The following is a 24,018-nucleotide window of genomic DNA, read 5'->3' on the forward strand; positions in this document are numbered from 1 at the left end:
CTGGCCTATATTTTAAATCACCTCTAGCAAAATTTTTAAGTAGTTGTATTTATATACTTATGTACACATATGCAAGTACTTAAATAGTTAGGTAGCAAGTATTTAAGTAGTTGTTACATTGTACTGTTTGGGGGTTGATGAAAAGTAAAACAGGTCTAAACATGTTCAATACAGGGCCATTTTGTTGTCCTAACTAAACACAATGGCAAAAGTTTATTTTACAAAAATACTCAGAGATTCAGCAGATAAAGGTACTTGCTTCCCAAGACTGGACTGGAAACTTGTGCTCTATCCCCCTGAACTTAGGTAAAAGTGAAAGGAAGGAACTCACTCTACAAGGTTGTCCTCTGACCTCCATGTGGGTGCTATGGCATGCATACCATGCCCCTCCCCCATGTTGGAATAAACACAATAATGAATGAGAGACTTCTATTCTTCTATTCTCAATTGGCTTTTAAAAAAAGTACTATAAAACCCAAAGATTCAGAGGGATGATTCTGTTTCTCACTGTCCCTCCCCCCTTCCTCCCTCCTTGTGTGTGTGTGTGTGTGTGTGTGTGTGTGTGTGTGTGTGTGTGTGTGTGTGTGTCCTCTGGCGTGGCATGATGGTGCATGCCTTCAGTCCCAGCACTTAAGAGGCAGAGCCAGGTGGATCTCAGTGAGTTCAAGGCCAGCCTGGATTTACAGAGTGAGTTCCTGGACAGCCAAGCTACACAGAGAAAACTTGTCTCAAACAAAGAAACAAAAACCCAAATCAAAACAAACAAACAAAACAAAAAGATTGTTTCTCTGATCTGATAAGAACTCTGATAAGGGTCATGGGCAAGACCCTAGCTGAACCTAGTAACATAAGAAGCAATGGCCAATCTTTGTCAGAAATCAGAAGGGAAGTAATGTTGGCTACCATATCCAGCACCCTGTGCCTCTGTCTCGGATCTCCATAGTGATTTTTCCTACACTGAACCTTCGGCTCTCCCAAAACATTATTGTTCTCAGATTCCCAAGGGTCATTTACAAGTGATTTCGCAATCCTTAAATTTATAATATGCATTTTGTTCTTTCCAAGACAAGCAAACTACAAAATAATGAATAAAACCCACATAAGACAATATGAACAGGTTAATGAATTATTAAAAAAAAAAATAGAGTCTGAAAGGGTTATAAAATCGAACAAAACAGTTGGTGGGTTAAAGTGAGAAGTTTATTTTGTTTCATGATCAGATTGCTTAAATAAACCTCAAAATACTCTGTGGTTTCATGATAGTTTTGTTGATGCTTTTGGAAAATAGTGAATTGACCTAATTCTATAGAGAAAACAAGAAGTCTAATTATTCTACTGCTTTTAAATTCCTAGCTCCAACTTTTTTTTTTTTGAGGTTTGAAGGGTGATGAAAACTTTGTATTTCATTACTACCTTTAAAGTTGATAACATCTTTAAAAATAAAAAAAGAAAGAAATGACTTATTTTTAGTATATTGTGTGTGTGTGTGTGTGTGCCCAAAGATGACAGTACCAAAATTTCCAATGTGTAAATTAGAAGTATATTCTTACAGAGAAATTTGTATCTGAAATCATAAAAAGCTAAAGAAAAAGAAATTAGCCAGCTACTCAGGAGGTTGTGTCAGTAGTGTTTTAAGTTCAAGGCTCACCCAGGCAACTTAGCAAAAACTTTTCTCAAGATAGAAAGGTTTTAAAAATGCTAGGGCAACATTTGGGATGTAAATTTTAAAACATAATTAATTAAAAATGAATAAATAAGTAAGCAAATAAATAAAAGGCTAGGGTAGTAGCTCGGTGATAGAACTCTTAAGCTAACACGTGAAAGTTCCCAAGTTGTCTCTAGTATTAGAGAAGGAAGACAGGAGAAGAAAAGGAGGGAGCAGGAGGGAGGGAGAGAGGGAGGGGGAGAAGAAAGGAAACAAGGAGAAAGGAAAAGGGGAGAAGGGTAGACTGGAGAAAGGAAGGAGAGGAAGGAGGGAAGGAGGATGGAGAAGGAACTGAATCGTAGAGACCATCGAGCTACTGTTCTAGCATGTTCTAGAGACTGAACATGTCCTGTGTGCTTCTCAATAACTAGTTGGTCTGAGTTTCTCTCATTTTGTATCATTACTTCCAGAGTATAAAATCATTTTATCTCATTTACTTTGTTTACTTTTTCTTTTCTTTTTTTTTTGGAGGGGGGTGGGCAGCTGGGAGAAGATAGATTCTCATGTACCTCAGGCTGGCCTCAACCCCATTCTATAGCCAAGGATAGCCTTGTTCCTCCCACTTCCTCATCTTCCCAGGTACTGGGATTACAGGCATATGCCACCATGTCAGCTTCCTTCCACTTCTTATTCTAAGTTCACATACTTTATATGAACTTAGAGCACATATACTTCAGTTCATATACTTTAGTCTGAAGAAGAGGGCTGCAAAGAATATTGTTTCTGATCTTAAGCCAGAAATTCATCAGATCTGTGACACCTTTTGAAGCCACAGGAGGGCAAACATAAGGCTTGCTCAGACTAGCACTTGCTGCTCATGTCCAAAGTCCTCCCTCCAGTGTCCAGTGTGGCCAGTAACTTCCCCAGCACAAAACCTAGGTGTGGAGGACATCTGTGATTAAAGCAATAAATTATAGAAATAATAAGTCTTTATAAAATATTTATTTTTATTCTCTGCATGTGTGTTTTGCTTGTATGTTTTGTGCACTATGTGTCTGCTGAGGCCAGAAGAGGGCCTCAGATCCCTTAGAACTAGAGTTATAGATGACTGCCAGTTTCCATATGGGTGTTGGGAACAGAACCTGGGTCCTCTGCAAGAGTAGTAAGTGCTTTGGACTGCTAAGCCATCTCTCTAGCCCCCATAATAAAATAGTCTGATTTTTTTCTTTTTTAAAGTTTGTCTTGGTGAAGGTTTCTGTTTGTTTGTTTATTTTCTAAATCTCAGCATTTCATTTCTATATAAATTTTATAATAATTTCATCAGTATCTCAAAAAAAAACCTGCTGGGAATTTTATTGGGATTACATTGAATCTATAGTTTAATCTGGGGATATCTGCCCCCTCAACTGTGTTGATGTCCTAATCAGCATTTTTCTCAACTTACTTACAAATTCTCTCTCTCTCTCTCTCTCTCTCTCTCTCTCTCTCTCTCTCTCTCTCTCTCTCTCTCTCTCTCTCTCTCTTTTTCTAGACAGGGTTTCTCTGTGTGGCCTTGGCTTGGCTGTCCTGGAACAACTCACTCTTGTAGACCAGGCTGGCCTTGAACTCACTGAGATCCACCTGCCTCTGCCTCTGCTTCCCAAGTGCTGGGATTAAAGGCATGTGCCACCAGGCTACTTACAAATTCTTTAACTTCTCTCACCAGTTCTCATAGTTTTCAGCATATAGGATTTTCACATTTTACACCCGGTTTATCCTGAGATAGCTCATACTTTTAAATGCTATCATATCTTACCCTATCTTGTATTGTTGTAAAGGAATACCCAGAGACTGAGTATGAGGGCCTCATGTTGCTTGGGGACAAGCAGAGATCAAGCAGGTCTGTCAGGAAGAGGACAACACAGAGTGGTCTCATTTTATGACAACCCACTCACCGTCAAGAATCTACTAATGACCGTCATCTGTTAAAGTCTCTCAGCACTGTCACCTGGGGAGCTAAATGACAATATGAGTTTGGGAGATTTTCAAATAAGAGCATAGTGTAAGTAGTATGATGATCGGTTTCTGTTTTGTTTTGTTGTTTGGTTTTTGTTTGGATTTTTTTTTTTCAAGACAGAATTCCTCTGTGTAGTATTGACTGTCCTGAAATTTGCTCTGTAGACCAGGCTGGCCTCGAAGCCATAGAGATCCATCTGCCTCTGCCTCCCAAGTGCTAGGATTAAAGATGAGCGCCACCACCATTTGGCTGTGATGATTAGGTTTGACTGTTAAGGTAATTGGATTGAGAAGCACCTTGTGAGTTAGTAAAGCTTACTTCTGGACTTCCCTGAGAGAGCCATTTCCTGAGAGGGGTGACTAAGGGAGAAAGACTTGCTTTGAATATGGGTGGCACCCAATAGGCTGGATGCCAAAATGGAATTAAAGCCAAAAGAAGAATCCCACTAGCATGGGAACACTCCTCTGCTTCCATGAAGCAAGCTGGTCTGAAACTGTGATCCAAAAGACATGTCTTCCTTTTAAGTTCTCAGGGATCTGCTAGGGAGACGGAAGCTTGGCTAACACAGTGCTATTTACAACCTTTCAACCTCTGCTTACTTCTTGCTGTTAGGTAAATACAGTTAGTTTTGTGCAATGCTCTCCATCCTCCCGTGTTCTCAGCAAGTTAGGAGAAACCAGAACGATATCGCTTGATTTTCATGTTCTTCATAAACCTGTAACTTAATATTTTAAATTTTACTGGGTGCGTGCGTGCGTGCGTGCATGTGTGTGTGTGTGTGTGTGTGTGTGTGTGTGTGTGTGTGTGTGTGTGTACAAGGACAACTTTCAGGAATTGGTCTCTCCAAAGAAAGTTTTAGGGATTGAACTCAGATCATGAGGCTTGCATGGCAAGTACTGTTACCCACTGAGCTCTTTCAGTCGCCCCAGAAATGTAACATAGATTATAATGGTTAGCCTCGATTTCTCTGCCTCCTATGATACTTGAACAAGAATATAAGCTCTGAGTGTTAGGAAAGAAATACAGACCTTGTGGTGCTGTAGCTCTAACCGTGGGGTCCTATGTAAAGAATATAGCCAGTGGCTGAATCATAGCCCAATTAGCCTCATACTCACAGCAATAATTCTGTCTTGGCTTCTTGAATGCTGAGGTTATAAACGTGTACTACCAGATCCAGTGTTGTCTTGAAGACTGTATTTTAACCTGTAGGTTTTGGAGGGACACAAATAAGAAGACCATAGCTGGGAAAAATTCCCATGACCCTCAGTGAGTAATGAGGATGGGCAGATAGACTGAAAAGCCTGCTTACTGTTGGCTGTGTGTGCAGCTCAGTGATAGAGCACATGCTTAGCATGCACAGGACCTGGGTTCCCCAGCACCAAAGAGGAGAAGCAAGAGCCTACTTTCTCACTTTCTCAATCTTCAGTCAAGACGATTCTCTTTGTTCCTACAAAGTCCGTTAGCGGCTGAGCCCTAGCTGCCTGTCATGATCATTTGCCCAGTAAGGTTCCTACTATCTACTATCTTCCCTTGTGTTTCACATCATTTCTCTCTCAACTACTTCCTGGACCCTCCACCTAAATAAATGAATTATGCCCCCAAACCTTGTCTTGGGTTACATTTTGGGGAACTGAAATAAAGACAAGTCTTTGAGAAAATGATCAAGCTGATTAATAGTAAAGCTAGGGTAGAAACTCTTAGTTAGGGTTTCCATGGCTATAAAGAGACACCATGACCAAGGCAACTCCTATAAAGAACAACATTTAATTGAGGCTGACTTACTGGTTCTGAGGTTCAGTCTGTTATGATCATGGTTGGAAGCATGGCAGCATCCAGGCATGGTACTGGAGGAGCTGAGAGTTCTACACCTTGTTCCGAAGGCCAACGGGAGAAGACGGTCTCCAACATGGATAGAAAGAGGGTCTCAAAGACCACCCGGCAGTGACACACTGCCTCCAACAAGGCCACACCTACTCCAACAAGGCCACACTTCCCAATAGTAGCACTCCCTGGTATATTCAAATCACCACAGCATCTTCAGAATACATTATGTCTTTTAGCTGTCCCACAAGGGAATGGGGCACTCAGGTCACTGATGACACCATGTCCAGAGATCTGTGGTTGATACTAATAATGCAGCGCTATCTTTGTTGGGCTTTATGCGTTTCACTGTAAGTGGCTTCCAGTGGCACAAAACAACTGGCAATCCAAGAAAAGATTAGGGTTTTGGTCTCAAAACCCTTTAAGGATAATATCTCAAAGACAGAGGAATAAAGATGGTATCAGGCACTAAAAACAATCCCATGGAAATAGAGAGAGGGGCTTTCAGTGGTAGAGCACATCTGTATGCATGATATAATATGATATAATGCTACAGGTTTCAGGAAGCCCAGAGGCGTTGGTCAGTAGCTTTTATTGGAATACACGCTTGTGTTATTGGAGTTGTGAGGGTCAGATCCTTGGACTTGGCAGCCTTAACAAGCTAGGCTTGGTGATCTGTCCTCAAGATGCCAGTGAGGAGAGGCAGGTCATGGTGAAAATGGGGAAGGAACTTATTTGATGTGGCCACATGGAGGTGGGACAGACCGGGTGTTCTCAAGTCCACCTTTGGAGCACTGGCATAAAGTTCAGGTTCTGATAGAGGGCAAGAGGTATGTTGAACTAAGTAGTCCTAGTCTAACTGTGGTCCCGCCCATCACAGAGGCATTATTATCTCTCTTGAGAGGCCGTCTAACATGTCAGAGCTGTCCCTCTGGTTGGCACCAGGCTTATGCATTTTCTTTTTCCCAGCATGAGATTTGTGGGGAAATTCCAACTTCTTGGGGACCAATGATTTAACAGTATGAATGCTAAAGGGAAAGAGATAAATGTCTCTCATTAGAATATTTTTGCTTAGGCTGAAGAGATGGCTCAGCAGTTAAGAGCACTGACAGCTCTTCTAGAGTTGAGGTCCTGAGTTCAATTCCAGCAACCACATGATTGCTCCAACCATCTGTAATGGGATACAATGCCCTTTTTTGGTGTGTCTGAAGACAGCGACAGTGTACTCACATACATAAAATAAATAGACAAACATAAAACAAAAAAAGAATATTTTGTTCCTGCCACAATAATCACATTGTCACAAGCACAGAACATGAGCATGGCTGACAATAACCTCTTGAATAGTGAAATCATGGATGGGTCTGTGACCTTTTATAAGGATATCTACTCTGGTGACATTTCAAAGTTGAGTTTAAAAAAATAGAAGTTATTGCACTAAATAGCACCATCACTATCACAGTATATGAAACAAAAATAAACTTATCAAAGGAGGGCTGATTAGATGAATTATGTCAGGTAGTACCCACAACACGAAATGCCTCACAGCTATTTAAAATCTTGAGGTATGTGGCTCAAGATACCGCACTTGCTGCTCTTGTAGAGAGGACATGGGTTCAGCTCCTGGCACCCACATCAGGTGGCTCATAGACGTTGGCAACTTCAGTTCTAGGATATCCAACGCCCTCTTTTGGCTCCCTCAAGCACCTGCCTATGGTGCACACACATACGCCATACACATAATTAAAAATAAAATAAATCTCGATGGAGATATATAGATGTCTATATATCTGTCCAAGACACATTAGCCAAAACACAAAACAGCGAGTAAGAAGGAGTTGGTGGAGCTGGCCAGATGGCTCAGCAGGTAAGCATCAAGACAGATGACCTGGGGCCTGGAGAGATGGCTCAGTGGTTAAGAGCACTGACTGCTCTTCCAGAGGTCCTGAGTTCAATTCCCAGCAACCACATGGTGGCTCACAACCATCTGTAATGGGATCCAATGCCCTCTTCTAGTGTGTCTGAAGACAGCAACAGTGTGTACTCACATATATAAAATAAATAAAATCTTAAAAAAAAAAAAAGAAAAAGACAGATGACCTGAGTTTGATGCTTGGGACCCCATGTGGTAGAAGAAAGGAACCCCTACGCTGTCATCTGACTTCCATAGGCATACTATAGCATATGTCCCTCTACTCAAAAAAAAAGGAAAGACCCTAAATTAAAAAAATATTTTTTTTTTTCTTTTTTCGAGCTGGGGACCGAACCCAGGGCCTTGCGCTCGCTAGGCAAGCGCTCTACCACTGAGCTAAATCCCCAACCCCCCCAAAAAATATTTAAAGTAGTATCGTGTCTATCTACAAACACAGACAGATATGTGTTTGAACAGCTCAAGAAAGCAGGAAGGGAAACTGGAGAATTGTTGGCAGGGATAGGAGGATATTTTTCGAAATATATCCTTTTCATACCTGAATTTACATGATTATTGCCTCTGAGACAATAGTGAAAAGTAGGAACTCCTGCAAGCTAGCCTCCATAAAAAAGCAATAAGTGGAAAACCAAAAACCTAGGCCATTGCTTGGTGCAGGACCACGAGGTAAGCAAGGCCCAGCCCTTTGACTCCACTCTCTGCCTCCTGCAGGGCTGTTTTCTCCCTTTCCAGAGAAACAACACCAACTTGTGTTGATTGCAATGACTCTACCAGGCATAATTTAAAAAAAAAAAATCACACACTTTACCACATTCAATCTTCTCAATAGCCTTGAGAGAGGAGGGCACTGATACTGCCACCATTCTCTAAGTGACAGCTTTGGGACACAGCAAAGAGAAGTAGTCAGCCCAGACACACACTTTGTAAGAGCAGGCAACAGTTTAGCACACTGATGATGCGCTGAGTCGAAATTCTCAACCTCTGTTCAACCACTCCTCAAGGACACAGCATAAGTACTTGGAGTAAGGAGAACTTCTCCATGGCTTCACCATCAAGGTGCCCCAAGAATGAATGAAGCCTACGTTTCTACAAAGACTCATGGATAATTGAACGCACTGAGAAGTGTAACATTCTCTGCCGGTGCCTTCTCAACCCTGTAAACATGAACACGTAGCTATCAAATTAAATGGCGTTTATTATGCAAAACTCTTTAGTTTTAACCTGCCTGTGATCGCGCCATCATGAGAGAAGCTTGGAGTGTCTCTTTGTTCCCAACCCTTGTAGTTAGGAGTACTTGTTGAACCCTGATGAGAAGTGCATCCAAGTGGCAAACAATTATGAAATCCATCAAATGATTTTTGAGGAGACTCTCGGCATCGTAAGATCAATTCGTGTGGGTTGTCAACACCTACAGCCTGCCACTCACACGATCAGGGCTGCAGACCTGGCCCTGCCGGGTACACAAAGCCAGGGTCCAGCTACTCAGGGAGCAAAGTGTACAAGGGTTTGTTGCTTTAGGGCTAGCCTGTCAGAGGGCTCCTACAGAGGCACAGTTTTGAAGAGCTCAGAGGAGATGATTCAAAGACTTAATTGTAGGTAGACAAGGGCTTCCAGACAAAGTGAGTCCATCTCATTAAGCAACGCCTCTAACGGTTCATTTTTCTGCTACTACTCTTATAGTCTGTATTTTGGCTATTTGGCTTTCTGGTAGCTCAAGTACCCTAGACCCTCTTTTAGCAGTCTGTAGGTTTTGCTGATCTGAAACAAAATGAGGAAATTCATTCATGGACTTTTTCTTTTATTTACTTACTAATGTTGAAACCAGGACCTCACACATGAATTCTCTGTTCTTTTATTGTCCCACCAATATCTTACTGTCTCCGTGTCTCTGAGCAAAGGGCTCTTAGCAATTCCATACCTTTCCATATTAGTCAAGATGTACCAGAAAAACAGAACCAGTAGGCGATACTTGGGGGTAGGGTCAGACTCTTCTAGGTATGGAGATGCTGTGGCTTAGATGTGTTTTCAGTGTATCCTCCAAGTGTTCACGTTCTGGAAGCTAAGTCTTCCTCTTGAAATGGCAACACATTTTCCAGATGACAATGCAGAGTAATTACGTTATCTCTGTAGATGCTTCTTTCAGATTGACAGCTCTTGTGGGACCTCAGGCTCTTCTCCTAGGAGTGTGCTGCTGCTAAAAGTTGCCTGGACCCTGACACTACTAAACCCTCTGGCTTCCTGTGTTACCATGTGATCTCTGTCATAGCTGCTTCATCATTCTAATGTCATCTGATATTACACCCTCGACAGAGACCCAACGACGGGGCCATTTGACCTTGGTCTATGGCCTTCCAAAAATAAGCTAATAAACCTTTTTCACTTATAAAATTCCAAGCCTCATATATCTTATTATAGCTTAGACAATAAACCAACAGAGGGCTATCTGCTTTACTCAAACTATTCTGATTTAAACATTAAACACAGCTAAGAAAACTGTTGGAACCCAGGATTCACCCCATAAGCCACACAACCACCAGTCTCAGTCAGACAGGGATGGTTTATTGAACAAATACCCTAATACATATTGATCAGGATCATACCTCAAAATTTGGGGGGGTAGAGCCATGGCATCGAATATCATTTTTTCTGTCAGCTTATAAAAGGAAAAATAAAACCACAAAACCCATAATGAGGTCATACACAAGTGCAGGAAGTGTCTCATGGTCAGCTCTGACTCAAGCTATTTTAGACATAATGGTTTATATTGTTCTTTAAGTTGATGGGCCCTGCGTATAGCTTTATGGAATACCTAACATGCACAAGGCTCAATTAAAAGAAAAAGAACATGACATTTGTCCTTTAAAAGGTAAAATTCTGATTTCAAATTATCCCCAAAAGCCAGGTCCTCACCTCTTTAGATTAGAATAGTCTGGGGATTGGGGTTGAGGCATGGTCACCCACAGGCCTTGAGGGGATTATAAAGGTTATTTAATTTTTGCCAGGATTGTAGTAAAACTTTAGTTAGATATGTATAGGTTACGTTTCTCACTGCTGTGACCAAATGCTGACAGAAGCAACTTAAGGTGGATTAGTTCTGCCTCGTGGGTTAAGAGGGAACAGTTCACCTTGGTAGGAAAGGGATGGCAGAATTCATGATGGCAAAAGTGTGTAGCTGCAACTCCTCATATCTGGGTAGACACAGGAAACAAGGAACAGGGAAATCTGACTGACGCTCTCTTGTTTTCTCTGTTTCTATTTAGTCTGGCCCTTGTAGCCCCTGTGATCCTACAGGCCACATTCAGAATCAGAAATGAAAAGGGAGACATGACAATAGAAACTGAGTAAATTCAAAGAATCATCAGATCCTACTACCAAAGCCTGTACTCAACAAAACTGGAAAATCTTGAGGAAATAGACAAATACCAGGTACCAAAGTTAAATCAGGATCAGGTAAACCATCTAAACAGTCCCATAACTCCTAAAGAAATAGAAGCTGTTATTAAGTCTCCCAGCAAAAAAAAAAAAAAAAAAAAAAGCCGAGGACCAGATGGGCTTAGTGCAGAATTCTATCAGACATTCATAGAAGACCTCATAGCAATACTATCCAAACTATTCCACAAAACAGGAACAGAAGGAACACTACCCAATTCTGTCTATGAAACCACAATTATGCTTATACCCAAACCACACAAGACCCAACAAAGAAAGAGAACTTCAGACCAATTTCCCTTATGAATATTGGTGCAAAAATACTCAATAAAATTCTTGCAAACCGAATCCAAGAACACATCAAAATGGTCATCCATCATGATTAAGTAGGCTTCATCCCAGAAATGCAAGGATGGTTCAATATATGGAAACCCATCAACATAATCCACTATATAAATAAACTCAAGAAAAAAACCCCACATGATCATTTCATTAGATGCTGAGAAAGCATTTGACAAAATTCAATACCATAAAAGTCTTGGAAAGATCAGGAATTCAAGGCCCATACTTAAACATAGTAAAAGCCATATACAGCAAACCAGTGGCTAACATTAAACTAAATGGAGAGAAACTTGAAGCAATCCCACTAAACTCAGGGACTAGACAAGGCTGCCCACTCTCTCACTACCTATTCAATATAGTACTTGAAATCCTAGCCAGAGCAATTCAATAAAAAACAATGACTTCATGAAATTCATGGGCAAATGGATGGAACTAGAAAATATCATCCTCAGTGAGGTAACCCAATTGAAAAAACCACACATGGTGTGCACTCACTGATAGGTGGATATTAGCCCAAAAGCTTGAATTACCCAAGGTACAATCCACAGACTACAAGAAGCTCAAGAAAAAGGATGACCAAAGTGCGGATTCTTCAGTCCTCCTTAGAAAGGGGAATAAAAATATTCATAGAAGAAACTATGGAGACAAAGTTTAGAGCAGAAACTGAAGGAAAGGTCATCCAGAGACTGCCCTACTTGGGGATATACATACAGTCACCAAACCCAGACAATATTGCTGATGCCAAGAAGTGCATGCTGACAGGAGTCTGATATGGCTGTCTCCTGAGAAGCTCTACCAGAGCATAACAAATACAGAGGCAGAGCTCCCGGGGATTAAACCACCATCCAAAGAGTACACATAGACAGACCCATGGCTCCAGCTGCATATGTAGCAGAGGATGACCTTGTTGGGCACCAATGGGAGGAGAAGCCCTTGGTCCTCCCAAGGCTCGACCCCCCAGTGTAAGGGAATATCAGGTCAGGGAGGCAGGAAGGGGTGGGTGAATGGGTGGGGGAACACCCTCACAGAAGAAGGGGGAGAGGGGATGAGATAGGGAGTTTATGGAAGGGAAATTTTTTCAAATATTATGGAAAGGGGATAATATTTGAAATGTAAATAAAAATATTCAATAAAAAATTAAAAAGGAATGGATATTTGACTTCCATTAAATCTCTATGGAAACATCCTCATCCTGCAGACGAGTCTCCTAGGTAATTCCAAATCCAGTCAAGTAGATGATGAAGATTAGCCATCACACTAAAATTTGTGAAATAAACCTCAGTACACTAGCACTGGATCAACATGATAAAATGAATTTATAGAGCAACTAAAAGTCATATCAGTGCTAACCTTACAACTGGGCAAGAGGGTCCTGCACTAGATCTACATATCATAGGTCTGTTCTAGTTCCTTTCTAGTCACTTTATGTGATGAAGAAGGCCCCAGAGTGAAGTACATGCCCACAGGGTTCACAAACACACATCTCCTAGAACACAGTCCATTGTACCCAGGCATTTCCTACTCAGAGGGTCCCAAATGCTCTCCAGGGACTTCAAAAATCTCTTTCCTGGGCCATTCTTACAAGGGATTGTCACTAGTATTTATTTTAGACCAAAAGGAGGCTGAGACAAACATGTGGATACAGATGGGATTTTGTGGAATGGAGAGAAGGCGGGGCACACATAGCCCTAGTGAGTGAGATGTCTAATCCTCCAACCCTCAACCTGGGGTGGGAAATCAGGGGGTGGATTAGGAAACAATCAGAGAACTAAATTCCACCCTGCATTTCCACATTCTTATAAAGGGATATTGGTCAAGACAGGAGCAGAGACCCTATTTTGCTTATAGCCCATTATGCTGATTTATGACATTTTAATTCAATAAAGTGTGTGTGTGTGTGTGTGTGTGTGTGTGTGTGTGTGTGTGTGTGTGTGTGTGTTTGAATGTGGATGCATGTGTGTTAGAGCGGACAAGTGGAGGTGAGAGGACAACTCTGGGGAATCAAATCAAACTCAGACTGTCATATCTGCAAAGAAAGCATCTTTCATTTGCCGAGCCATCCCCAGTCCACATTCTTTTCTTTCTAAAAAGACAGGGTCTGTCAGGCCTGTCTGGAATTAGACACCCTCCTGCCTCACCCCCTGAGTCCTGAGATTTCATGGATACATTGTACTTTTCAACATTTAGGCAGTCAGTATGAGGAAGAAAGGATAAGTAAAATCATCATCTTGGGTTGCTGACCTTTGAGCATTTCATTGAATTCCCTAATAACCAATATGGTATTGTCAGTCAGAGAGCAAAGGACTCTCACAGTGTATATAGTGAGCGTGCTATGTCATGGTATAAGACGCGGACATATGCTGCCAGAAGCTGCTTGGATTCATTATGCCTTGATTTTCAATTGAGTTTTGGTAATTACACATTCAGGAATGGTCTACTGTTGCTTTTTTTTGACATACAGCTCCCAGCCCCACCCCATTCCTGTGACTCCCCCCCCCCCACGGTACAATCCCCATGGAGTCCTGACTCACTATTAAAGAAGCTTTGGTTTAAGTGATGTTTTGCATGAAAATAAAACTACTGACTTGAGAAAAGAAACTTAAAAAAAAAAAAGAGTCTAGAATAAGACACCACAGTGACTAAAAGTATGTGTGTACAACATATTTTTTTGAAATGTTTTCCTCTTCCAAGTGGGTTTTAGAATACAGTTGTCGTTCTTCTGGAAGCCTTTTGCCATGTTGATGAAGGCAAGAATAAAAACTGATACTATGTTCTGTGCCTTTATAACCACTAGTGCCTCTGAAATGATCTAAGTTTAAGTTAGTCTTGCTGTACTAGCCTACCCAGTTCACTCTGAGGCACCTAGGCTTTTTTATGGTCACACAGCTGAGCTGTGGGACATCGGGTCTATGCCAATGCAGTCTGGGTGGGGGCCTTGTTGGAAAATCGACTGCAGAAATAAATGGTTTGATTCACAAGTCTTTCTCCCTTGAAAAGGCTGGTGGAAACCTGAGCATTGAAAACCATTCCAGCGTGGGACGGCATATATCTGTTGAGAATTTGGGTTTTTTGTTTAGTTGGTTTGATTCTTGTTTTGTCTTTTGGGTTTTGGTTTTTTGAGACTAGGTTTCTCTGTGAAGTCTTGGTTGTCCTGGAACTCACTCTGTAAATCAAACTGGCCTCGGTACTCAGAGATCCTACTGCCTCTGCCCTTAAGTGCTGAGATTAAGGGCCTGTGCCACCACGGACCTGACCGGCATATTTGAGGTTCTTAAGTTTTGTTTTCTTCTAGCTTTTTGTTTTGCTTTTAAGTGTTGGTATCAAAACAACTTTGTCACAGGGTCTCTCACTGCAAATTCTAGGAAGAAATTGCATCTGATAAAATGAATGCAGTTAGGACAGATTCTGTAGCTGAAGCAGGGAAGAGAAACAAATCTGTAACAGAGAGAAAGTGACACAGCTCTCTTGTCTTCCCATTCCTAAGTAGAGGAAACCACCAGGGATGCTGTCTCCCTGCCCGGCCCTCTGCCATCGCCCCTCCCTGACCCGCACCGCAGCTAGCTCCGCCTTCTTGGAGCCCCGCCTCCGCCCCGCCCTCTTCAGGCGGCAAGGCGCCTTGTTTACCCGCGGTGCATGTTGGGGCGGTCTCCGTAGGCAACGCTGGCCTTCCAGCTGCCCTGTGGCAATGCCGCGAAGGCGCGGTGGTGGCGGTGGTGGCGGTGGTGGCCTACGCCAGGCGCCCGCTGCATCCGTGCCCTTGGCGAGCCCCAGCTACTACGAAAGGGTGGGCCAGCTCCAGCAGGCTCTGCGGGACAGGTATGGCCGCGGGACGGGGCAGGGAGTCAGCGGCTCCACTGAGAGCATAAAGGGACCACGTCCAACCATTTCCCGCCAGTAGTTCACTAGGCTCGGGATTCGCCTGCGACCCCCAACTAGCTCCAGATGGGGTTGGGAGCACAAGTTTACCACAGATACCCCTTTTTTGATTAGGCGCAGAGCGGCTATAATCCCTCATGGCAACTAAAGCCAGGTCCCTCAGCCTGTGGATGCGGCCGGAAGTGAGAGTGGGAGTTCTTTTGCCTGCCAGTCTTGATCAAGCCTTGTGAATTTCTCCAGTCTGCTCTCTAGTCCTACACGCCCACGCCCCCCCCCACCCACCTTCAAGTTGCCATCCTACTTTGACAGCCGCACTGCATCAAAGATGACAGGTCCAGGAACGCAGGCTGGAATGGTGTGTGTGTGTGTATACACGTGCGCGCGCTCTGTAGTCTTTTGGAGGTGTCTGGGGCTGCCTAAATTTCTAGTAAAGGGATGAAATTTTCAACGAGTTCAGCTTCGAGGGTTGGAACTGCCTTTGATTAAGACATGAAAGATGAGAACCATTGGAAACAGCTAGATCTAAGAATGCATAAATAGAAAAAAAGTATAAAGCAATTGACTCTAAATAACACATGGAAAGATAAGTTGTTGGAACACTTATTTAGCTGCCAAATTAATTGGACTTAGAAATCTCATTAGTTGACAAGAAAGGAAATAGATTTTTGGATCTCTTGATAAACAAAACATTTAATGAGTGTTAAAGTTACAGAATCATTCAGATGAAACAGGAGGGCTGTAACAATTCTAAGATGATAACAGTAATCGCAGGTGAGGTAAAGTAAATGATTTTACAAAGGAATTGCATCTTACGCTAGACTTAATTTTTGTCAGTTATTTGTGAAGTATCTCCCACAGGCCTTCACTCTTCTTTCCATGTTTTATCTTCTTTCTACATCCTATTTTCTTTCTGACACGGTTCTGCTCGCCTACTCTAGGGATCTCTTAATCTCCCACTTAAGAAAAAAACTAACCAACCAGTTATGCATATGCCCATGGTGGTCTATGCTGAAGAGGCAGAGATAGGAGGACCACAGGTTCAAGGCCAGCCTGGGATACATGAGTTCCAGTCAGCCAGCCAGGGCAGCATAGTGAGGCCTTATCTCCAACCCCCCTCCCCCCCAAAAAAACCCCAACACACACACACACACACACACAAATTGTGTGTGTGTGTATGTATATATATATATATATATATATATATATATATTATTGTTTTCTGCAGAACTTTTCTCAAAACTTCCTAATGTTTGCACCTTCAGTGTGCTTAATGAAATCTCAGGGATAATACAGGAGACTGTGTGTGTGTGTGTGTGTTCGAGTGCGCACACATGTGTGGCTGCCTGCCTCCCTGTGTGTGTATGTGTGCACCTACAATGAGAATTTTAGGCAGGAAAAAAATCAACACATAGCATACCATTTGGCTGACTCATTGTGTAATACAGTGGTGGTGGAGGTATTTTATAAAATATTTGAATTTATGTGTGAAATCCAAGAGTCAATCAGCTAGTGTCCAGGTGTTACCGAATGCCCAGTGGCCTCATATTGTCATTAAATAATGACCTTTTTCCAGTTACCCAAGGTGGTGTTAGATCTCTGCATATACCAGATCATTGAAAAGCAAGAACTTGAGTTTCAGTGCCTTTACCTTATTTTCTATTGTAGATCGAGAGTGGTGTAGTTACCTTGGGCCTTTACTTATTCCTGTTTCATAGCCAGAGATCTGATCTTAAAACGTTCCTGATTTAAATGACATTCCTTTTGAACTAATTTAACGGGAGTCATGAGTCATGCTGCCTCTTACGCTAGGCACACCTGGTTGTTTATGGCCCTTCTGGTACAATAACCGTGTCATGATTATCCACTTTATGTTTAGCTCTTCTTGCTTTAATTATTAAGCAAGGTGAGGTTGTTGAAATTACATAAGAAATTGGAGTCAGATTTTATGGCCTGTTCACGGTCCTGCATTTGAAGATTTGTTTTATTTTTAAGCCAGTGTAAATCTGTGGCTGCGTGTGTTCATTTTTCATTTTAAGAATTTGTAAGTAACTCTAGCTCATGCATTCGACACACAAGATAGACGCAAGTAACTTTAGAGAGGGCGCTATGGTAAGAGCATAGGAACGTGAGTTCTGGCCCATGACAAATCATGAGACCTTCAACAAGGGACACACACACACACACACACACACAAACACACACACACACACATACACACGCGCGCGTGCGTGTACAACCACACTAAATGTAATAACATTTTAAAAATTAAATCCAGTCTCAGCATAGGGACCACTATCTGCTGAAAGTCCATGGTCATCTTAAATATTGTGAATTGCACAGCAGTTGGAAATGCTTTTATCACTTTGGAAACTTTGGGGAATTAGGAGATCAACAGCAACAATAAATACAGTTCATCCTTCTTGGCCCTTTTAGAGGCAGCCATTGAAATGTTAGCTGATCTGATAGCTGGGCTTTTCCATCAGAACTGTTGTATTTTAAACTCCAGTCATTTTCTGTGTATTCACACACAGGTGTAATTTTATAGCTCGAATGTTTTTCTATGTGTATGTAGTGCTTCCTCTCCATTGTCGTGAAAGTCAATAATTGAATCTGAAAGAGTCTAATGGAGTGACATGTTGCAGTGTGTATAGTGCCTACAAGTGTGGTAGAAACATATAAGTGGAGCTGATGCTTAACAATTACTGTATATAAAAACATCCTTTGAAAGGTCCATTAACCAGCCCCGGGTCTTTTCAATGGCGATACCGATTCAGGGCAACATATCATAATGGTCCAGAATTGACACCGAGATATTAGTTGAGTACAGTTGAGGGTGATGGAAAATCGTGGTATTGAGGCACAAACAGATTAAGTGCCTTAAAATGTAGAAAATTCAGCCTCGTATGAACAGGCCAGCTGTGAAGTACAAGTGACTGAGACATATACTCTGTAAGTAACACAGGTTTGGGCATTTCAGAGATTCTGAAGTAGAGATTTGATATGTAGGCATTACATGGGGATCCTAGCAATAAGCCTTCCCTCTGACTTTTCACTGAGGTAAATATCCAGTGTTTAGACCTTATGTTAAAACCCATATGAAGGGTTACCATTTGGAGATGCAGCAGCATGGAGGAGGGAGTTAGATGAGGAGTTGACAAAATGAGCACCGTTTTCGAATGGAGCCACAGTGTGTCTGTGGTTGCTAAGATATGAAGTGTTCAGAGAGAGACTAGCGGAGTGACCAGCGGGTGTCTGCATCCACGGCAGAGGGAACTGAGAACAGAGATCTTTACATCATTATTAAAAAGAATTTGCAATTTCGGAGGTGATGGAGTTTAAAAAAAAATGGCCCTTTTCCCCTAGATTGCAGATTCATTTAAAAAGTTATCTTCAAATAAAGTCAAGCTTATTACAAAGTTGCAAACATGGGACAAAGATCCAGTATTCCCCTCACAGAGATTCTCCTGAAGTCCCAATGATATTATTTTCATTTTCTTTTCCCATGTGATCATGTGATGGTCCACATCACTAAAACCTTCAGTCTACTAAAAAAAAAAAAGATAAGATGCTCTTTTGTAAAACAGCTCTCACAGTTACCCTTTAGCCTTGCTGTCCATCCACACACTCAGTGCCAGACACAAGCGGTCCCAGCAGTATGCCTTTTCCTTTCTGGTCCTTTCTGGTCTAAGGTTTTATTGAGAAACATGGCTTGCATTTCGTGTGCCATGTCACTTCTGTCCTCTTGGCCTGTCTGTCATGTTCCTGACAATTTTCTAAGCTTGTACTTAAGGATCTTCCTGTCCTTGTAATTTAAGCACAAGTTCCCTGGACCATCTAGCCATTCATTTTTCCCGAGTCAGGCACCCAGTTGGTTATAAAACCCTTGAAGGGTTAATTATCAAGATGTCAATACAGATCTCTAATGTGAAAATAAAAGTTCTCTCCACTTATACTCTGAATTCAGTCCTTTTGTTTGTTCATTTGTTTGCTTTTTGAGACAAGGTCTTATGTATCTCTGGCCTCAAACATTTTTCCTTACTTTCAGAATCCTTGTCAAGTTTTGTTTTCCAGATAGGTCTACCCTATGTAGCCCAGGCTGGCCTCAGTGTACTAATCCTCTTCCCGTAGCCTCTGAAGTGTGGGTCAACAAGGATGCACTACATACCGTGCCTCGCTGATGTTGAGAATCTTGATCTTTTGCTTCATACTGCTGTTTCCTTTGTTTCTTTTACTTGCTTGTTAATAGGTCTTGTAGCCACCCATGACATTTCCTCCCCTTTTAAATAGATGGGTGGGACAGTCACATAAAGATGTGATTTCAGAAGACACTATGGTCTTAAATTTCTACAATACAGTGACTTATGTTTCTGTATTTCAGTGAGAAGAAGAGACTGGACCTGGAAGACAAGCTTTATGAATATAATAAGTCTGATAAGTGCAGGTAAGAGATGAGAGTGATGGTTGTCCAGCTTGTTTGCAGCTGTTAGCCAAAATTTAATCTGTACAGCTGGGTGTGGTGGCCTTTAATCCCAGCGCTCTGGAGGAGAGGCAGGCAGATCTCTGAGATCCAGGCTAGCCTGGACTACATAATGAGTCCCAGGCCATCTAGGACTACATAGAGAGACTCTGTTTCAAAAACAAAACAAAACAAAAAACCCTACTATTATGTCATAGTTTTTATAGTTGGAATATTTTTATCATTCTTTTATTTTTAATGCATAATAACTTGAAGTAAATCCTACAGTTTTATATAATTATTATTAATAAACATTTTTATTATTTTTTGTATTAGTTCAGGAATGTGGTTTTGTTTAAATATATTAAAATAAGGCAGTATTATCTTTTTTTTTTTTCTGTTTTTTTTGGGTGGCAGGGTTTCAAGACAGGGTTTCTTTGTGGAGCCCTGGAACTTGATCTATAGACCAGGCTGGCCTTGAACTCAGAGATCCACCTGATTCTGCCTCCAGGTGCTGGGATTAAAGACACACACCACCACCGCCAAGGCTGTCTTTGATTCTTATGTCAACATGTTTAGCTTCTGCAGAGAGTTAGACATGTCATGGTTACAGCTGATCTGTTAGCTTTTATCCATCCTGTAGTGCTTTCCTGAAAACTTGTTGCCCCTGCGAGGGCCTCCCTGCCTCTTCAGCTAGGTAGGCAGGCAGGCAGGTTGCTTTGAAAGGCTCCTTTCACTTTGCCTCAGAACATCCATCAATAGCCTGTTTTCCTGTTGACTGTAGGTAGACAGTTTTCCTACTTGCACAGCAGAATGTATCAATGATTGCTTGGATGGATGGATGATGCACATGGCGAGCGTTAGCAAGAATAGCAAGAATGAGGGCAAGCATTTGGGTGGAGAAGCAACTTTATTAAGTACCTAGGCAAGAGTATGTCAGGGTCTTCCTCCATTACTGTCATTTGGGTCAAAGATGCAAACATGGTCATCAAGGAAAACAGTATTAGACTGTATTATCAGGAAGGAAGACTGAAGTCAGCCAACCTCAGTTAAAGCACAGTGTCATTAGCATGATAAAATTCTTCTAGGCTGGGGAGATGTCTTAGTGAGTAAGTCCTGGCCATCCGAGCCTGAGGATTTAAGTTCAGATCTTCAAGTGCACATAAATCCAGACATGGTGGTGCATGTCTGAGAGCCCACATGGAAATGGTAGGCAAAGACCAGAGCATCTCAGGAATTTGTGAGTCAACTAGTCTAGTATATGCGGTGGTAAACAGCTAGAGACCCTGTTTCAAACAAGGTAGAGGTGAGGACTGGCACCAGAGGCTGTCCTCTGATTAGACTCGAAAGCACACTCATACATAAACCCCTTCCAGAGATATGGGGGGATTTCTTAAAGCTTGTTAGCCTAGCATTAGAGGTTTAAAGTCTATTGTTGATTAATTTTAGAAATTTCTAGCATCTCCAAAACTTTTCTGGGAAGGTAAATATCTCTGTCTGTCTGTCTATCTATCTATCTATCTATCTATCTATCTATCTATCTATCTATCTATCTGGATAAGAGAATATAAAACATCTTATTGGATTAATAATGTAAGTGCTCCACAGGAGGTGCTCATTTGTGGTTCAGGTAGAAGCAAATTGGTTTAAGAAGAGAAGGTTGTGTACTTTGAGCTCTCTAGCATGTCTTTTTAGTATTACAGCTGGGTAAGAATCTCCAAAGGTTTTCTCAGAGTTTATGTATTATTACAAAATATTTCAGTAGTATTTTGTTGCAATGTCTAATACATCTTTACATTATTTAAAGGATAGGTTTTTTTGTATTTTAGATTTTCAATTTTCTTAATTCTATGGACTACAGTTTATAGTTTCATTCTATATAAATAATTAATTTAAAAATTGCTTGTCATAAAAACTGCTCATAGGCTAGGTACGCATCTGAATATGACTACTTTAGAATCCATACTTCAGTTTAAGAAATAAATCTAGAACTGGGCATGGTACTACACACCTTTAATCCCAGCTTTCCCAGGGGGCAGAGACAGATGGCCAGCCTGGTCTACACAGCGAGTTCTGGTACAGCCAGGGCTATTCAGAGAAGTCCTGTATAAAAAGAAAACAAACTAAAAGACAAAATAAGAAAGACAGAAAGGAGTCCGACCCATGCAGCTGGGCGTGCTGCAGCCGGCATGGTGCTACACAGCTGTAATCTGTACACTGGGGAAGCCAAGGAAGGAGGGTTGCCCATCCATCCCGGCTGGGCAGTGAGACCTGTCTCAACAGAATATGAATCTTCACTGTGTTACCAAATGCACTTGGTATGCACTTCTCAGGAGAGGTATGCCATGCTGTGACTAATGTGATACAAACAGTGAGAACTATATTAATTTTCTTTCTCTAAACTATATATGCCTTCTATTTCTTGGGCTATGAGTAAATGTCTTACATTTTAATTGTCTCATTAACATTTTTGTTAAAGAAAATTGTTAAGTTTGTTTGAGTTCTGTTTTTAAAACTGCTTTTCTTTTTTTAAGAGCTAAGCTGAAATGTGCAAAACTAAAGAAATATCTGAAGGAAGTATGTGAGTCTGAAAGGAGGGCTCAGGTTCGAAACCAAGGCTATTTAAAGAAGTTCGAGTGTGTCCAGTCGCTTGTTGAACACTTGACCACAAATACGGAGAAGCTTCAGAAACTGAAGGTAACATCTTGTTCTCCGCAGTGTGCTTTGAAAAGCTTCTCCGGTCGGTGGCAGGCACCACTGTCAGTTGTCTGAGGAGGGTTATTTGTTGGTAGAAGGTGTGAATTTAAGCAGCATTAAGTTCCCCTTTGAAACTGATTCCCTCTCTATAGTGAGTCCTTGGGTTTGTTGTTGTTGGTTTGTTCATTTTGTTCTTTGATTTTTTTCTATTTTTTGTTCTCTTTGGTCTGGGCTGCTCTCTTCAGGGCAGGAGTGCATTAGGGATGGGGAGCACTGAGGGTAAAAATGTCCCTGAGGTATCGCCTTCCTGCTCCTGGGCTCTGTACAGTGACTGCTGCTGAAGGCTCCCTTTCATTCTGGCCCCTCAGTCCTTTGCATTCACGCCTATATGACCTTTGCCTGATGCCAGGACTTCTTATTTGCTGTCTGCAGTGGTGGGGGTCATTGTCCAGGTTAACCCAACACAATACTCAGAGAAGGTGGTTTGAGTGGTTTTCTTTGTGCTCTATCAGTTCTTCCCTAGCCTAATGTTATTGCAAAAAAAAAAATCCAGATTTATAGAAAAAGGAAAGGACTTATTCTAATGGACACCTTCTCCACTAGATACAATGGTTATAAATATGTTTCTGCATTTGCTTTGTATGCATGTGAGGGCTTTTCTTTCCCAGCAGAGTTTCCTGCTTATATCATGACACTTCTTTTCTGAGCTCTTAAGCACAAGGCTAGTGTCTTATATAATTAGACTCATGTTATCATCCTTAAACCTAAATAACTAATCCATGGTGCCATTTAATATTCAACTCATATTCAGATTTTTCCAGTTCCCATAGAAGGTGAACCCTTTAGAGTGTACATGTTATTTGAGATTTATGTTGTTATCATAATGATCCTTTAAAGTCTATTTTAATCTAATTTCAAATTTTTAAAAAACTGTAAGACATTTATTTGTGGATTTAAAAGTGAACATAATGGACAAGCATAAAAATTATCATAGAACATCAGTAAATCGCTTTTACACAGTAAAGCAAGAAACATACATGCACATGTTACTAGCTCGAACAATCGTGTTAATGCCCATCACACACAGGTATGGCAACTACCAACAGACAAACCACATCCACAATGAAATTAGGTCAAAACAAGTAGAATAAAATGACAGTGACCTGTGGCTGCTTTGAACTCTTTATTTTTTAATATGTATTTTAAATTAGGTATATGTAGGTCTTGGTCTGCATGTGGGTTTGTGCATGAAGGTGTAGGAGACGAGAGATGTTGGATCGCCAGGAGCTGTGATTCTCCTGTGTAGGTTGTGGGAATCTGGGTCCTGTGCAAGAATAGTACCCACTGCTAACCTCTGAGCCATCTCTCCAGCCTTGTAACTGATCTCCTAGGTGACTGGGATAGTCTAAGCACAGGGAAGAGATCCCTTAGGAATCGCGGGTGACCTTGAACACAGTGTTAAGAAAGCAAGGATCTCAAGGAACAGACTCTTCACAATGCCTGTGCATGGAAGGCTGTCACTTCCTTTATTAAGAGGGTCTCAGTGTTCCTGTGTATGCAGAACGCCTGTGCACAGTGGGAGGGCTCTGACTATGCATTTAAGGAGTCAGGCTTTTCTCATTAAGAGAAGAAAAATATACAGGGGCATTGTTCGTATGCTGATGTGCAGGAGTCCTGATAGCAGACCCTGAGAAAAGAGAACTGAGTATACGCCAACTGTCCAGAAGTACAGTATTATAAGAAATAGGGGGGAGAAGACTGTCTAGTGAAATAAAACATATTTTAGCAATTTGTAGTGTACAAAACACAACTGTAGGCTTCTCCTT

The 24,018-nt window shown here is 41.5% G+C and overlaps 1 protein-coding gene across 2 annotated transcripts in view; it reads left to right on the plus strand.

The window, feature by feature from the left end:
* The first annotated feature begins 14,833 nt into the window (after positions 1-14,833).
* Positions 14,834-24,018, plus strand: part of Kiz (kizuna centrosomal protein) — a 98,970-nt gene continuing 89,785 nt past the window's right edge. For both annotated transcript variants that reach the window (XM_032904354.1, XM_032904355.1), the window contains exons 1-3: positions 14,834-14,979; positions 19,418-19,480; positions 22,030-22,192. In XM_032904354.1, coding sequence (XP_032760245.1) covers positions 14,849-14,979; positions 19,418-19,480; positions 22,030-22,192 — 357 coding nt within the window. In that variant the 5' untranslated portion in view covers positions 14,834-14,848. The remainder of the gene's footprint in view (positions 14,980-19,417; positions 19,481-22,029; positions 22,193-24,018) is intronic.

Source organism: Rattus rattus, chromosome 5 (genome assembly GCF_011064425.1).
Source record: "Rattus rattus isolate New Zealand chromosome 5, Rrattus_CSIRO_v1, whole genome shotgun sequence".
NCBI classification, from domain to species: Eukaryota; Metazoa; Chordata; class Mammalia; order Rodentia; family Muridae; genus Rattus; species Rattus rattus.